The sequence below is a fragment of the Phycodurus eques genome, chromosome 6, assembly GCF_024500275.1.
Source record: "Phycodurus eques isolate BA_2022a chromosome 6, UOR_Pequ_1.1, whole genome shotgun sequence".
NCBI lineage: Eukaryota > Metazoa > Chordata > Actinopteri > Syngnathiformes > Syngnathidae > Phycodurus > Phycodurus eques.
The window spans coordinates 4,608,476-4,626,361 of record NC_084530.1 but is presented as its reverse complement, the minus strand read 5'-3'; the positions used below and the strand labels follow the sequence as shown (position 1 = coordinate 4,626,361).

General features: G+C 41.8%; 1 protein-coding gene across 5 annotated transcripts in view; it reads left to right on the top strand.

Moving 5' to 3' along the window:
* sh3pxd2aa (SH3 and PX domains 2Aa) overlaps positions 1-17,886 on the top strand; it is a 152,517-nt gene that overhangs the window by 115,689 nt on the left and 18,942 nt on the right. For all 5 annotated transcript variants that reach the window (XM_061679037.1, XM_061679036.1, XM_061679040.1 and 2 more), the window contains 2 exons: positions 9,827-9,940; positions 13,408-13,491. In XM_061679037.1, the coding sequence (XP_061535021.1) occupies positions 9,827-9,940; positions 13,408-13,491 (198 nt within the window). The remainder of the gene's footprint in view (positions 1-9,826; positions 9,941-13,407; positions 13,492-17,886) is intronic.

The window sequence follows — 17,886 nt, the reverse complement described above, 5'->3', positions numbered from 1 at the left end:
GGCATCCCTGCTAAAGCTACTGCCCCCGCGACCCGACCTCGGATAAGCGGTAGGAAATGGATGGATGGATGGATGTTCTGCTTGCTTTGCAGAAATTCATTGTTGCCCTGAAAAGCGGTCCTGCATTACAATGCTTGCTGCTCTTGAGAGAGTTTCGTCCTAGTTGTAGATGGTGAAATAGTAACTTGTGGCTCTTCCCTTATGACATAATTCTGTCAACTCTCATTGACAAAAGATCAGCAAGGATCAATCTGAGGATCCCCAAAAGGGAAGTCAGGGAAGGGGAGCAAGGGAAGTCAGTGTAATGCTCCAGCGCAACGTTCCCTTCTGTCTTCCCTTGGCTTGGCTTTGTACAAAACAAATGCCTTCCACACTTATTTAGCATGGCCGACATTTATTAGAGAGGGCCCACGGATATGACATATAATTGTGAGAAAGTATGCTCAGTGTCGTCTTCTATGTGTGCTCAGTTACCCAAAAGGGGTGAAATCATGCAGCAATTGCCTGGCAAGACACAATAGAACATGTGCATGGCAATATTTTAATCATTTCAAAGTTGTGTAAGTTGTAAGTCTTTGTAACATAACAATACTGTAAATGGATCTTAACTGTTGCACATTCCAGAAACAAACAAGAAAATCAGTTCATGAGTGATGCTTTCGGTTACCAGCTGGAAACATGAACATTAGACAATAGAACATAAAACCTAAAGTATTTGGGGTGTCTGTGAACGAATAGTAATTGGTAACAACTTATTTTATGTAAATGCACGGCCCTAAAATGTATATATTCGGTATTTATATACAGCTATATAATTTACGGCCACAATATTTCCTGAATAGTCATGTCTCTCACATAACTCCCATGTGCCCGCCACAATTAACAGCATCCCACTTTATTTCATATTGCCATACAGGATTAATGGGACGGATAAATTCACAAGTTAATGCCTTAATTTAAAAAAAACAAAAAAACTGCTCCAACTAATGTATTTAGTAGTAATTTGATAATTAATTTTGAAAGCAGCTACACTGTTAAAATCTATAGTCCTTGTAATACAGGTCCCATATTTTACCAAGTAAACTTTTTCTAGTATTTGGGATGTAACACTGGCTCTATGGTGCCTCAGTAAATATGAATTCAAATTGTCCACGCATTCCTGAGTTCCAGAGGCCTTATCTATGTCACTATATATAGTACTGCAGACTACTAACATGGCATTTTATTCTAATGTCTGAGGGCTGGACTTCTATCCTTAAACTGCATATGTTGGTACTGAGGTTATGGTATAAACTCAGACAACAAACCACAAAATCAGTCTTTGCTAAATGGTTAACATTCGAAATTAGCATTAGCCCGCTAGCGATTACCATTTTAGGTAAAACAAAAAACTGCTCATTACCATTCAGCTCACTCATACATCTTATATGTACAATACATTACACGTTATAGTGTCTTAAAAACAGAGGTGGGTAGTAACGCGCTATATTTACTCCGTTACATTTACTCAACTAACATTTTCCATTAACTGTAATTGTCAGAGTACTTTCAATGCACTGTACATTTTACTTGAGTATTTATGGAGAAGGATCGATACTTATACTCCGTTACAATGATCGACATGCCATTCGCTACTTTTATTTATTCATTCTTGCACGTGCGCGTCTATTTTTAGACTCAATCATCGACTTCCGCATAGGGTGCTTGTTGCGCCTATCAAATGTGATCACTAATGTTATTTGATTCCGCACGACTGTATTTATTTTACAGACTCCCAAAAACAACAGCTTTATCATGCATTCTTAAATCGTGACTGCCCAAACTTGGCTATTTCAGCCCACTCCTAACTTGAGAAAACACGTTGCGGTGAGTAGCAGATGTTTCTATTGTTGTTTTGGCAGTGGATATGGCAAAATTAGCACTATCCCTATGGTGTCGCACATGCACACACAATCACTCAGTCTGGTCAGCAAACAGCTTCTTCATGAAGTCATTTAAGCGAAAAAAGCAAATCATGTTTCTGTAGGGCCCAATGTATGTGTTTCTGGTTTTTGGTCTGTTAAAACTTTAAATGGTGGCAGGTGTGTGTCGACTCCCTGTCACGTACGTGGTTAGGGCGAGGGCGAGTAACGCAAGGCAAGAACATGGTGGACCCAATTGCAGGGAAGCAAGGAGGCAAGGCAGGGGTGCTGGAGTCTCAAAATAATATTTAATCTTCAAAAAGGGCAAACAAGGATATTGGATAAAGCAAAACTAAACAAAGTCCCACAACAGATAACAACCAAACAAAAGTAACAAAGAAACACTTGAATATCTAAAACTGGAAACAAACTATGACCTGTGAGTAAGACGTGGAACAGATAGGGACAATGACACCTGACAATGACATGTGACAACGACAACTGGCGACTATGACATGGCAAAGACGTGACAACGACAATGAACCGACAAGAACTGAAAGAAACCAGGGAACTAAATACAAACAGATTGACGAGACAACGAGGAACACCTGGACAAGACACGAGTGGCTGGAGAGAGCCTGATTGGTCAACACAAAGTAGACGAGAACAGGTGGACACAACAACCTAATGAGCACACGACAAACATGGAACACAGGAAAACATGGTACAAAACTAAACACAACCCAAACCAAAACACAGACCATGACATTCCCATATATTATTATTTGTTTTTATTTTATTTGATGTTCATGCATTGAGTTAAAAAAAAAAAAGAAAACAAATCTGAAGTTACTCACAAGTGGGTAGTTTTTTTCATTGAGTACTTTCTTACTCTTAAGTAAATATTTGGATGACTACTTTTTACTTGAGTCATATTATTCTAAAGTAACAGTACTCTTACTTGAGTACAATATTTGGCTACTCTACCCACCTTTGCTTAAAAATCACTTACAGATGCTCCTTTGTCGGTCTTGGCAATGTTTATCAGTGGCCCAAACTGAGTCCTTGTACAATAAATGTCCATGTGAAACATTGGTTCCGGCAGCACAAACATGGTTCTGGTCGGGACTTTTTTTGGGGGGGGGGGCTAACGGCCGAGCTTTAAGGCACAAATTCTGTGTCATCGTTTTGTGTCTTTTTGAAGTCGACTTAGCCGTGTTATTGTTTTTTTTTCTTCCTCCCCAGCCCACAGTATGTTGTTGTTTTGCATTTACAAGACCGTCACACTTGACTGTTGCGTAACTTCGTTGTAGCTACAGTAGTTGCACCTCCATGATGATTTTCAAGCGTGGTTTGAGCATATCATTAACACCTTGCTTCATCCTGTTAGCTGCTGATGCTATCACTTATGCTAAACAGTTCTCAGCAGAATGCAAGTGCAGTACGACACTCATGAAAACTGCAATCCAATGATGAACATAGTGTATTGTTATGAATACCTCTGATGGTATCAACAAAATCGCTGTGAAAGCAAAGCAGTTGATATAATTCTTGTATTTGATATCCTGTAACTATATTGTGCAAGTCGTCATAATGTTGTGGTATATTATAATAGATTTTAGGGTCTACATTACACAGGGCTGGAGACTACAACCAAAATGGTTGCTTTATACGACCATTTTTTTCAGCGTGCATGAGTAGAAATCTCATCTGGTTGCGCTTACGCGAGTGCATGTTTTAATGCTCCCTTTACACAGTCTCACTATATGAGACATGGTAGTTAAAAGTCGCCGTCTTTTTCTCTGCTTTACTCAAGCTTGCAGCCTTGTTGTAATGAATGGCCAACAGGTCTGCATGGCCCCCTAGCCACGACGAGCGCGAGCCTCGCGTGGCGCAGACGTTGCAGGCTGGAACTCTGTGCTCACGGAGCATTTATTTTATGTAAATGTATTGTTGTTTCAAATACAGTAATATATATATATATATATATATATATATATATATATATATATATATATACACACACACACACACACTGTATGTAGTGATCTCATTTGATGTGCGTCCCGCGTCTGAGATGCACAAAAATTAGCACAGAGTACAGAGCTATGGCTTCGCCTATAGCTTCGTACTCTGGCGAGGTGCTGGAAAGTCGGCGACGATGTGAGAACATTTTGATTCAAGCCAGATGAACATGGCCATACTGCCAACACCAATGAGCTGGTATGTCAAATTTGTATGAAGTCGAAACAGAGACAACACAACTCCTCAAGGTGACTAAATCCATTTTAAACACAACCATCCCATCCAATTTCTTTTCTGCTGGGAATAAAAATACACAGTGGGACATTTCCTGTTTCCTGGCAGCTTGCAGTTATGGAACCCTTTGCCCAGCAATGCAAATACAAATGTGAATATGGCACATGTATGCCCATATTATATACAGCATAGCGTTACTATTGTAAGAGATGTAGCCACTGACCATGTTGACAAAGCAATGCCAAAGAAATGCTGCAGGCTTTTAAAAAGGAGGACAGATCTTAACTCAAAACAGGTTGCTTTCATCTACTTGTTGTGATGTTATTAATGTTGCAACTGTACTTGACCCTTTTTCTTAACCAACTGGAAACTTAAGGCATTAAGGACTGTGTATACCTCTGTGCCAAATTTTAATATTTGTTGAAGTGCAATTTTTGTGAACAGAGCCTGAGTCTCTTTTATTTATATTTTATCCATCCATCCATTTTCTGAGCCGCTTCTCCTCACTTGGGTCGCGGGCGCGCTGGAGCCTATCCCAGCTATCATCGGAATCAATATTTGATATATAAGAAAATATTGTATGTATTTATTGTTCTACATTACAATGTCAATGTTCATTATTCTTAGAATTAAAAGTGAATTGTTCTTAAAAAGGATGGCCTTGAATTATTATGCTCCACTATCATTATCAGTGCCATAAAAAAAACATCGATAATATCGTTTGTCGTGGTAGGCTTTGGGAAAATATATTGTCCTAAAGAATTTTGCTATCATGACAGGCCTAAACACACACAATATATTGAGAGAAAGCAAAAGCCATGGATAACAAAAATATTGTGCAAACAGTATCAAAAATAGAGTAACAACTGGAATAAAAATCTGCAAAAGAGTGGGACCACGAAGCAAGAACTGTGATATAGCGGATGATTACTGTATCTGTATTCCATGATGATGAATTGCAGGGACTCATTGTTCCCGGGTTAGGATTCATTGTTTCCATGTGCATCCGGGGACTCGCATTGTCTCAATTTTAAAATTATCTGTGTGTGTGTGTGTGTTTTTTTTTTTTTTTTTTTTTGAACTGCTTATCCTCATTAGGTTTGCGGGTATGCTGGCGCCTATCCGAGCTGACTCTTAGCGAGAGGCGGGGAAGCCCCTGAACTGGTCACCTGCCAATCGCAAGGCACTTATAAACAAGCAAGTTGTTGTTGTTTACATTTACAAGACCATCACACTTGACTGGAGTGTAACTTTGTTGTAGCCACAGTAGTTGCACCTACTCCTGCTCTGGAATGGCAGAGAAGTGTGTCAGAATAATACAGGACATGTACGAGGGCAGCAGAACAGCGGTGAGGTGTGCCGTAGGTGTGACAGACAAATTTAAGGTGGAGGTGGGACTGCATCAGGGATCAGCCCTGAGCCCTGACCTGTTTGCAGTGGTGATGGATAGGCTGACAGATGAGGTTAGACTGGAATCCCCGTGGACCATGATGTTTGCAGATGACATTGTGATCTGCAGTGAAAGCAGGGAGCAGGTGGAGGAACAGTTAGAAAGATGGAGGCATGCACTGGAAAGCAGAGGAATGAAGATTAGCCGAAATAAGACATTATACACGTGCATGAATGAGAGGGTTGGTGGGGGAAGAGTGAGGCTACAGGGAGAAGAGATAGCAAGGGTGGAGGACTTTAGATACTTGGGATCAACCGTCCAGAGCAATGGTGAGTGTGGTCAGGAAGTGAAGAAACGGGTCCAAGCAGGTTGGAACGGGTGGAGGGAGGTGTCAGGTGTGTTATGTGACAGAATAGTCTCTGCTTGGATGAAGGGCAAAATTTATAAAACAGTGGTGATGTACAGATTAGAGACAGTGGCACTGAAGAGACAACAGGAAGCAGAGCTGGAGGTGGCTGAAATGAAGATGTTGAGGTTCGCTCTCGGAGTGACCAGGTTGGATAAAATTAGAAATGAGCTCATAAGAGGGACAGCCAAGGTTTGATGTTTTGGAGACATAGTTAGAGAGAGCAGACTTCGATGGTTTGGTCACGTCCAGAGGAGAAATAGTGAGTATATTGGTAGAAGGATGATGAGGATGGAGCTGCCAGGCAAGAGAGCTAGAGGAAGACCAAAGTGAAGGTTGATGGATGTCGTGAGGGAAGACATGAGGGCAGTTGGTGTTCGAGAGGTGGATGCAGGAGATAGGCTTACATGGAAACGGATGACGCGCTGTGGCAACCCCTAAAGGGACAAGCCGAAAGGAATAGAAGAAGAAGACACTAGTTGCACCTACGGACAATTCTGACACTACAATCAACCTACCATGCATGTTTTTGGGATCTGTGAGGAAACCCGATTACCCAGAGAAACCTAATGCAGGCATACTTTAGGGAGAACATGCAAACTCCACACAGGAAGGCCAGATTTGAACCTGGGACCTCAGAACTGTGTGCATGCATGATTCATGGTCATGCTATACCTCCAGAAGAACTGAAATAAGTTGGTCGCACCAGTGCTACCATTGCTAAAGTTATTACACATGCTGGTAAACATGCTATGCTGGCAATAATTATCAGGAATATCACGGGCTGAAATATGAAGAACCGCACAGGTGTGGCTGCTGTAGGCGAGCATTTTAACAAGTCATTTTATGCTAGTTAAAACATAAAAACTTAAACGAGGCAATAAAGAAATCCCGGACCAGCTTCACAAATAATTAAAGTTAATGATTTTTGTGTTTTTGTTTTCTGTTATTTTGAATGAAAACATCGTTGAATTGTCAAATAATCATTACCTGGCACATCCTGGTACCATTTAGGTCGAGATCAGGGGTATCGGGATCCCTTTTTACAGTGGGAACACACTTCCTCTGTTTCCATGACTTTTACATTACCCATCTTTTAGTTGTGGGATATTTTTCCACATTAATTATTGAATTTCGTAATGCAGCTGATGCCATGCCTTGTAATAAAACATGAAATAAAGGGCTGATTCACTAAACGTTACCCAACCACATAAGATGAGCCATGATGAACTGAGCCATATGGCTTTAAATACATTAGAGTGTCTCAATTATGTAATTGCTTTTTAAAGAAAGAAAATCGTAGCATGTATTACATTTTTTCCCCCCAGATTATTTACTGCCTTTCAAACATCTCAATCGCTCCTTCTGCAAATGCATTAAATAGTACTGACTTGTAAAATTAAACTGTGGACTAAGTGATTGCTAGTTTGATTCCCCGTCAGTCATTGGAAGGGGCCTTCTGTCGCAAACATATGGTGGTGAATATTAACCTCAAAGCACCCAGAGTCTAGAAATTGAACTACATAACTCCATTCCCTTTCTTCTGTCTCCCGGCTATCCATCCATCCATTTTCTTCTGCCTATCCGGGGTTGGGTCACGGGGGAGGGTTGCGGGGACAGCAACTTAAGCAGGGACCCCAGGTTCATTCCGCTCTTCCGGGGAGATCCCAAGGCGGTTCACATTCGGTTAGCAACAGACTTCAGCCAATGACAAGTCTGTTAACCCTTCCAGACTTAGACTTGGTGACAAAAATATATGTTACCATTTTTCTAAGTACTGAGCAGTCCTTGTACATTGGATTTTTGAGTGTTTTTCACAGAATTAAGGTTTGTGAATACATAGTTTATATTAAAACAAGCTGAGGAGCAAAGTCTGATTAAGATGTTAAAAAAACAATAATTATACAAACATAGAAATGGCAATTAAAAATGACTCTGCAGTAAGAATAAAAAAAAATATTGTACACATCTGCGCAACTGACCAGTGTACAGTGAGGTGTAAAACCAATGACAGTTCTGTAACCATTTTGCATAACGTTGCTGCATTTGCTTGTCACATGTTGTGAGTGCGAATGGTTGTTTGTTTCTATGTGCCCTGCGATTGGCTGGCAACCAGTTCAGAGTGTACCCCGCCTCTTGCCCGAAGATAGCTGGGATAGGCTCCAGCACGCCCGCGACCCTAGTGAGGATAAACGGTACAGAAAATGGATGGATTGGTGTTTTTTACCCATCGCGGACACCCATTAGCATTCTTTTTTTCCCCCCAGTTAGTGTAGTCGTGCAATAAGTGATGTATTTCATTCAGTTAGTTCACCATTACAGATATTCATGTTTTTAGTTTTAGGATCATAATCTTGCACTGCCATTGTGATGTTTTTAATCGGTGTGTGGTTAAAACAAAATACAGTACAATATGGAAACAAGTTTACACTTGAATTTGAAGAAATAAGTGGGTTTGCTAGCAAACCACTGAGCAACGTCTCAGCCTTTTCAAAATATCGCGGCTATATACAGTCGATCGGTATTGCATAATGCTAACGCTATCACCAGCGGGCTCTTTTTAATTTATTCACCCAAGGGCCGCATGAAATTGGAAAAAATGACTGCGATGTTTTTTCAAACCTGTGATATATTGCAATGTGAAATAATACAGGATCAGTGTTGGCAAAGTTCAGTTTACCGTTCCAAAAATGAACTAGTTCAATTCATAGTTCATAATTAAAAATGTTGAACTAAGTTCACCAGTCCCATTTTCCTGTTGTTGCCACCCATTCAGTCCACACTAGTAGCCAGCTTCACCCTACAATCTCAAAAACATGTTGCTTGAATAGCATTTTTTTTAAATGAGGAATTAAAACAAAAACAGGACTGTATTCCTTAATGTGCAAACAACTACATGCAACGCGGTATGACAGGAACGATGGTGAAATGACATTGTTGCACAATTGACGTGTTGCCCATCAAACTCTGCGGACACAAGTGCATAAATTATCCAAACTACTCTTTAAACCCATTACACTCTTGTATTTATGCAATCGTAATAACAGTTAAGACATGCAATAGTTCTGACATTTTCACATTCATACATTTTCATTCACAGGTATGTCAGAAATAACCCCCATTTATTTTGCTGTCCGCTATTGTGTGAATGCAAAATGGCCGCCTCATTTTAGCACTTCAGCTCACAGATCCCGCTGGTGTATTGCAACAGCCTAATGAAGCTTTCTCCAGTAGCATTAAGGGGAAACACAGCTTGAGTGACCAAGAAGGACGGTTTGTGAAAGAACTAAAAAAAAGAAAAGCATTTGTGTTAGATTTCATGAAAAAGGGATATTAAGCGATAAGAGGAAAAATCCTACAGATCCAGAAATGTAATTAGCATGTTGCAAAATCATGAAACTTCATTTAGGACATTTTGACATTCAAAGTTTGAAAAGTATTACTTCAGATTTTTTTTTTCTTAGATACAATTATGACCTTTTGATGGTTAACAACTGCCAATAATTCAAATACTCATGTGAGTAAAAACCTTTCCAAAGGAAATTCCGTGGGCCATGTCTTCACCATTATTGATCAAATTATGTGTATGAAAATAACTCAAATACTGTAGGCCAAATTTCCATTCACCATGATTCTGCTTGATGCTGTATCTCTGTCAGGCTGCAGGAGATCTGCTGCTCAGAGACTTACTGTACATCCTGTGAGCCGCATGGGCAAAACAGCCCATGCTGGCTCATACGGAAAAAAAACCCATCACTGTTATGGTTAAACGAAGAAACAATGATGTGTAATTTATGCCCAAGTTTGATGAACAAGTTTAAATTTAGATGCTCATTCATTTTTTGTTGTTGTTGCTTCATTTCTTTCAAGGTTGGTGGTTTGTCAGCACAGCAGAGGAGCAGGGCTGGGTTCCCGCCACATACCTTGACTCCCAAAGTGGAACCAGAGACGATTTGGATTTAGGTACCTCCAGGACAGGAGAGGGTATGTGCAGAAAAACAAACGCAATACTATTAGTCCAACAGCCAGACAACAATCATTCTGTCAGCATTGTGAGAAATGCATGACATTATTTCACAAGCTCTGACTGAGAGCGAGATATAAACACAGAGCAAGATATTACTAAATCCTAATGTGCAATCGCAGCCACACTTCCAGTTGCACATTAGGAACCTTGCAAACTACAACAGTTGCATCATAGTGAAATGACTCCAGACCTCCACCAAAATGCTTTGCACAGTTTTTGGCACCGTAGCAAATGCCTTTCAACTCCCCTGGGGAGGCAGCACCTCTTGCAGGAGCCTCATTTTTGTGTGACCTTTTCCTCTTTAATGTTCAGTCTGACTGCTGGGATGGTGCTTTGCATCACTGTGTCATGTCTAGGGTTGGGCATCGTTTGAATTGGAGCGATTCCGGTTCCTTCGTTTATATTCTGGTTCCAAACGATTCTCGATTATTTTCGGGGGCCGGGTCAAAAAAGTTTGCATGGTTTAAATAAAGGGTTTCCAAATTATGAACATCCATTTCCTTAGCAGCCCGCAGCATAGACTAAAATGAACATTTGACTCGAGGTTCTTTATAACCAGTATCAATATCAAACTAAAAGGCAATGTGTGTGGAACTAACCCAACTGAGGCTCGGAGTGCATCAGATACTACATATCGGGCAAAAACTCCTTTGCAGAATATAATCTTGGAAGTGTTGCACTGAGGTGACTAGTCATTCATTTTAACAAAGTTAAGACACACTTTAGTTCGCTGCCGTTGGGCAAAAACACGTCATCGTGCCCGTTCTTCTTCGTTGGTTTATGCCACTTCTTCGCGGCTGGAGGACTAGGCATTGAAACTAGGAACCGAAATTTTAAAATTTGAACAGTTCCGGGAGAACCGGAACGTTAGTCCCGGTTCCAATCGGTTATCGATTCTCGATGCCCAACCCTAGTCATATCCCACCTCTTGCTCTAAAACTAAGGAAAATCATTCTTCATAAATGACATTCAAACACATAAGTAGGCACACCTGTATGTGCGATGGTGAATGTGAAACGTACATAGATTTTCATACATTGTGTCGTATGTATGTGTATACACTATATGCAGGCAAACATTTTTGGTGTTAAAATCTTCAAGTATTGTTTTATTCGCAGAACAATTGTAATCATATTTCTTCATTTTGCTATAGTGAAATGAAAGTAATAATTAAATTAATTACCTTTAGCATTTGGGTTGATAATTTGGATGATTGAGAAACAATAGGAAATCATTTTCAATGACATATGACTCATATGGAACAAAATCACATGACTGAGCAATGTTGTTTGATAACTTCGGTATTCTTTTTATTTTTTTTATAATTATTATTATTTTTTGTTTTTTTTTAATTTTCCCCCCAACCTGTCCTGGCCTTGCAGAATGCCTTTGTGCTGGAACAGTTTTGCTGTGGAACAGAAGAGTTTGAAATATAGTGGACAAGGGGACTAGGGGTGAAAACCACAGCAAAAAAATAGTGAGACAGTCTAGATATTTGAACACAAAGGAACATTACATTGCATTAAAATTGGAGAAACTGGTGGGGATGAGGCGAGAAGGTCACAGCCCACCCAGCCATAACTGGTGCCAGTCCCCCAGGGGACCCTGAATGAGATACGAGTATGCCCAATGTGCGGAGTATGTACAGTGCAGAGTGTGTGTACAGTGTGTGAAGTAATAGGCTAGACTCATGCGGGTCCGGCCCGGCCCGACTGGTCGGCAGACCACAGAGAAGAGGAGGGAACTCGGGCCGGGCACCGACTCCCCACCCCGGCCCCAAACGACCCCAACTCCCCCAGGGGGCCGGCCCAAAAAAGCCTGCATGGCTCAAATAAAGGGCCCTCAAACTACGTACATCCACCCTCCCAGCAGCCTGCAGCACAGACAAAAATGAACATTCGACTCTGGGCACCCCACAACCAGCACCAACATCAAATGCACTAACCAAAAGGCAATGCGTGCGGAAACAACCCAACCGACCCAACACCCAACAATTAATGTCCCAGCCAAAAGCTAAATACAGCATTGTTAAAACAGCCAACCGGTACTGCCCCACCACGCCAAATGGTCCACATGTGCAAGCTTCAACCCGACCCCCCGCTCCAAGCCCACACACATCCAACCCAGCACCCCGACACGAAAAGCAACCACACACGGCACCAGTGACCTTCCTCCATTCCCCTTCAATGGACGGAACCAAACGCCACAAAACACAGACTCCCCTCACCGACCCCCTCCAAATGAGGCACAAGACGAGTGTGCGAGACAAACTCCTGCGAACCCCGTCACAACCCACTGCGACACAAAGCCGCCACAGCGAAGCACCAGCCCCCTCCCCGGGGTGGGCGGATGGAAGGCAGTATCTTCAGTATTCTGCTGGAATACCTTTTTTGAGATTGGGTTGAGTCAGTCATTATTGATGCTTTCTCATGTTTTTATTTGCAGCCAATATTGAAATATGGTCCAAACCAGCTAAATCAGACCCACTCTTAATCCTGTGAATAGAATCTGTTTCCGATGGTCAACTTGTTTGCCATTCTATGTGACTCTGAGGCTCCATTTACACTATGTTCCTGGCAGGATGAACACGAGACAACACTTGAGAGACAGGATGAGCAAACTTGATTGTCTTTTTTTTTTTAACTGTCAAAATGTTTGCATTGGGACTAGTTTTTTTTGTGTTTTCTTTGTTGACGGTAAAACTGCCACAGACTAACAGGGTGGAATGTGATATTGGGAACACACAATACATCCATCCATCCATCCATCCATTTTCTGAGCCGCTTCTCCTCACTAGGGTCGCAGGCGTGCTGGAGCCTATCCCAGCTGTCATCGGGCAGGAGGCGGGGTACATCCTGAACTGGTTGCCAGCCAATCGCAAGGCGCACAGAAACAAACAACCATCCGTACTCACATTCACACCTACGGGCAATTTAGAGTCTCCAATTAATGCATGCTTTTGGGATGTGGGAGGAAACCGGAGTGCCCGGAGAAAACCCACGCAGGCACGGGGAGAACATGCAAACTCCACACAGGCGGGGCTGGGGATTGAACCCGGGTCCTCAGAACTGTGAGGCTGACGCTCTAACCAGTCGCCCACCGTGCCGACTGGTTAGAGCAATACAATACATTGTATAAAAAAAAAAAAATGCTGTTTCCATTTATTTATATTGACATATACAGTAACTTTAATTAAATCTAACCAACAACAAAGGGGCTATTTTAATTTTCTGACTAAATTTAAACTAGTTGCACATTTCTGTTGATAACCTCATGATTGGCTGGGACATAATTTGCCTTTTGAAATGGATCAGTTGACTTCTTCCTTGGCTTGTATAAGATGTTTATTTGCCTTCCTACTAACCACACATTTCTTGTTTTTTCTTACCCACACCTTTTGGTTGCTCATCATCATCATCATCAGTAACTAAAAGACGCAAGGCCCATCTGAAGAGGCTGGATCGACGCTGGACACTCGGGGGTATTGTCAACCGCCAACAGAGTAGAGGTGAATTTAAAGACACAGCTGACCTCTCACATGCAAATACTTCACATTAACTGCTACTCTGAACTGTGTAAATCCATGGAATACCCAACTGTCACTTCTAAGACATCTATCCATCAACTTTTCATTAGGATTGCGGGTGTGCCAAATGACTTTGGGCGAGAAGCAGGATTCCCCCTGGAATCATCACCACATCCCCAATCACTCCTAGGGCAGATATTGACAGATAACCGTTCACACTCACATTCACACCCATGGACAATTAAGAGTCTTCAATTAACCTAACATGCACGTTTTTGGAATGTTGAAGTTGTGCTTTACCCTAAGCAGAGAAATAGCATGTTTCAGTCTCTATACTTTGAGGTAGGGATGACGTTCTTAGGGTCATAGAAACAAAACAAAAAAAATCAAATTTTTTCTTGGTGGTTTCAATGTAAATTTATTTTCCTTCCGGCTTGTCCCGTTAGGGGTCACCACAGGGTGTCATCCTTTTCCATGTAAAACTGCATCCTAATCCCAAACCTAATCTCCTGCATCCTCATCTCGAACACCAACTGCCCTCATGTTTTCCCTCACGACATCCATCAACCTTCTCTTTGGTCTTCCTCGAGCTCTCTTGCCTGGCAGCTCCATCCTCATCATCCTTCTACCAAAATACTCACTCTCTCTCCAAACCATCGAAGTCTGCTCTCTCTAAATTTTTCTCCAAAACATCTAACCTTGGCTGTCCCTCTGATAAGATTATTTCTAATTGTATCCAACCTGGTCACTCCGAGAGCAAACCTCAACATCTTCATTTCCGCCACCTCGAGCTCTGCTTCCTCTTGTCCCTTCTGTGCCACTGTCTCTAATCCGTACATCATGGCTGGCCTCACCACTGTCTTATAAACTTTGCCGTTCATCCTAGCAGAGACATTTCTGTCACATAACACACCTGACACCTTCCTCCACCCGTTCCAACCGGCTTGGACCCGTTTCTTCACTTCCTGACCACACTCACCATTGCTCTGGACGGGTGACCCCAAGTATTTAAAGTCCTCCACCCTTGCTATCTCTTCTCCCTGTAGCCTCACTCTTCCCCCTCCACCCCTCTCATTCATGCACATATTGTCTTACTTGGCTAATCTTCATTCTTCTCCTTTCCAGTGCATGCCTCCATCTTTCTAACTGTTCCTCCATCTGCTCCCTGCTTTCACTGCTGATCACAATGTCATCTGCAAACATCATGGTCCACAGGGATTGCAGTCTAACCTCATCTGTCAGCCTATCTATCACCACTGCAAACAGGAAGGGCCTCAGTGCTGATGCCTGATGCAGTCCCAGCTCCACCTTAAATTCCATTGTCACACCTTCAGCACACACCACCACTGTTCGTACATGTCCTGTATTATTCTAACGTACTTCTCTGCCACACCAGACGACCGCATGCAGTACCACAGTTCCTCTCTGGGTACTATGTCGTAGGCTTTCTCTAGATCCACAAAGACACAATGTAGCTCCTTCTGACCTACTCTGTACTCTTCCATCAACATCCTCAAGGCAAATAATGCATCTGTGGTACTCTTTCTAGGCATGAAACCATACTGTTGCTCACAAATACTAATTTCTGTCCTGAGTCTAGCCTCCACTACTCTTTTTCCCATAACTTCATTGTGTGGCTCATCAACTTTATTCCTCTATAGTTCCCACAGCTCTGCACGTCACCCTTGTTCTTAAAAATGGCCACCAGCACACTTTTCCTCCATTCATCAGGCATCTTCTCACCTGCTAGAATTCTGTTGAACAAGCTGGTCAAAAACCCCCCAGCCAACTCTCCTAGATGCTTCCATATCTCCACAGGAATGTCATCACGACCAACTGCCTTTCCATTTTTCATCCTCTTGAATTCCTTTCTGATGTCCCCCTGACTAATCAATGCCACTTCCTGGTCCACTACACTTGCCTCTTCTATTCTTCCTTCTCTCTCTCATTTTCCTCATTCATGAACTCTTCAAAGTATTCCTTCCATCTATCCAGCACACTACTGGCACCAGGCAACACATTTCCATCTCCATCCTTAATCACCCTAACCTGCTGCACATACCTTCCCATCTCTATCCCTCTGTCTGGCCAACCTGTAGAGATCATTTTCTCCTTCTTTAGTGTCCAACCTGGCATACATGTGATCATATGCCACCTTTGCCACCTCTACCTTTGCCCTACGTCGCATCTCAATGTATTCCTTTCACCTCTCGTTGGTCCTCTCAGCGTCCCACTTCTTCTTAGCTAAGCCCTTTCCTTGTATGATTTCCTGTACTGTGGGGGTGAGGCGTACTCTCCTGCCTGTCTCTCTGATCACCTTGACTGTAGTGGTCCAGTCTTCTGGAAGCTCCTCGTGTCCACCGAGAGCCTGTCTCATCTCTTCCCAAAAAGCCGCACACACACTTCCTGTCTCAGCTTCCACCACATGGTTCTCTGCTCTGCTTTTGCCATTTTAATCTTCCTCCCCACCACCAGAGTCATTTTACACACCACCATCCTATGCTGTGTAACCACACTCTCCCCGACCACTACTTTACAGTCGATAACCTCCTTCAGATTACATTGTTAACCTGGGCTACGACCGATTCGGTATGGAATTCTTTAGATGAACGCTCATATTTGTTCGGCAACGTTTTAAGCCGGATGCCCTTCCTGATGCAACCCTCTGCATTTATCCGGGTTTGGGACTGGCCTACAGTTTGCACTGGCTTGTGCCCCCCATAGGGCTGCATTTGGTGGTTTCTCTGTAAACACCCTTGGAAAAACAGTTCTAACGGGGAGGTTTGAGTATGTATATGAAACCAGGCCTGAAAGAGTAAATCATAAATGTCACGGCGACTTAGGAACTCAACTTGTAGACTGGATTAAATCACACAGACTTCACTCAACCTTTAAGGAGTATAGTAAGTCTTTCTGCTAGCAATCACCACTAAAAGTAGGACAAATACTTATTGAGGTCAATGTCTTGAATTTTGATTGTTCTCCCACATTTTCTAAGTTTCATACAATGTATATACTAATTCAGTCCACTTCCATTTGCATAGCATGGTGCATACAGTAGTACCATTGCATGTTGTTTTTGCAGACTACTAATGACTTTCAGTGTGTCCTACTGCCTTATACAGTAAATGTGTTATGGTGACTAGCTCTTGTTAAACTCAAATAATTGTCTGAAATAATAAGAAACAAAAACATACTAATGTTTGAAAAGGAGTAGGAAGAAGCATAAATTTATCAGTCCCCCTTCTCCACTGGTAAATTGCAATTTAAATGGCATTCGGACTTCAGAACGTAACAAATATCCAGCTTTGACACATTTTTAGTACAGTCATGCTTCAGATTTGATGTGCAAATTTGCAGTACTGCAAGAAATTGTCAGATTTGATTCTAGATTGTTTGAACTGAATTTCCCAACTCCATTGTGTAATTTATGCAGCAACTGAATACTATATTCTATTAACAATCCAACAAATATGAATGAAAAATGCTAAATGTACAAAAAAGTAAATATTAATAAATAGAATTTCTGAGATCAATTTCTAGACGAGTTCATCCCAGAATTTGTAGACGAGTTCATCCCAAAGTGCTTAACGGGGTTAAGGTCAGAGCTTTTTGTGGGCCAGTTGTGTTATTTCACACCAAACTATACCATATCTTTATGGGCCTTGATTTTGGTATCGTTGGGCCTTCTCCAAAGTAGTTCCACTAAGTTTGGAGCATAGAATGATCAAACATGTCTTGCTAGCATAAATATGGTAAATAAGATTCAGGAAGAATTGGCCAACTCCTGATTGATTGATTATTTGAACATTGTGATGGGTTTCAGTTCAGACTTAGACACAAACTAGATCTTAGGTAGATGCCTGCTATACACATTAATACTACCTTGCTGTCATGGGACTGTATTGTTAAAGAGCATTATTACAGGTGATGGTGGTGAGTTCAGGCCATTAACGTCTGAAATACAACATACATGCATGCCCTCCGTGTGATTGAGGTCACATATGGTCAGTTTTTCCGCTTGATGTGACATTCGAGTCACATGGATTCGAGGGAATTCTTGCTAAACTGCCTGGAAAGGGATTGAAAAGGGCTCCATTGTGGCTGCTGTGGTCGAATAGGCAACATAATCTTGAGGTGTTATAGTTTAAGGGGGTCCAAACACAAAGGGAAGTGGGAATTTGGGAAGCAAAAGGAAATATGTGAATGGGCTGCTCAATTACAGTGCCATGAAAAAATATTTGCCCCTATCTCAAATATTTTTTTTGCATAGTTTCCCCACTTCATTGTTTAAACTCACGCATGCCATGTCCACATATAAACACAAGTAAACACAAAATACACCCACACAAAAACACACAAGCACACAGTGATTAA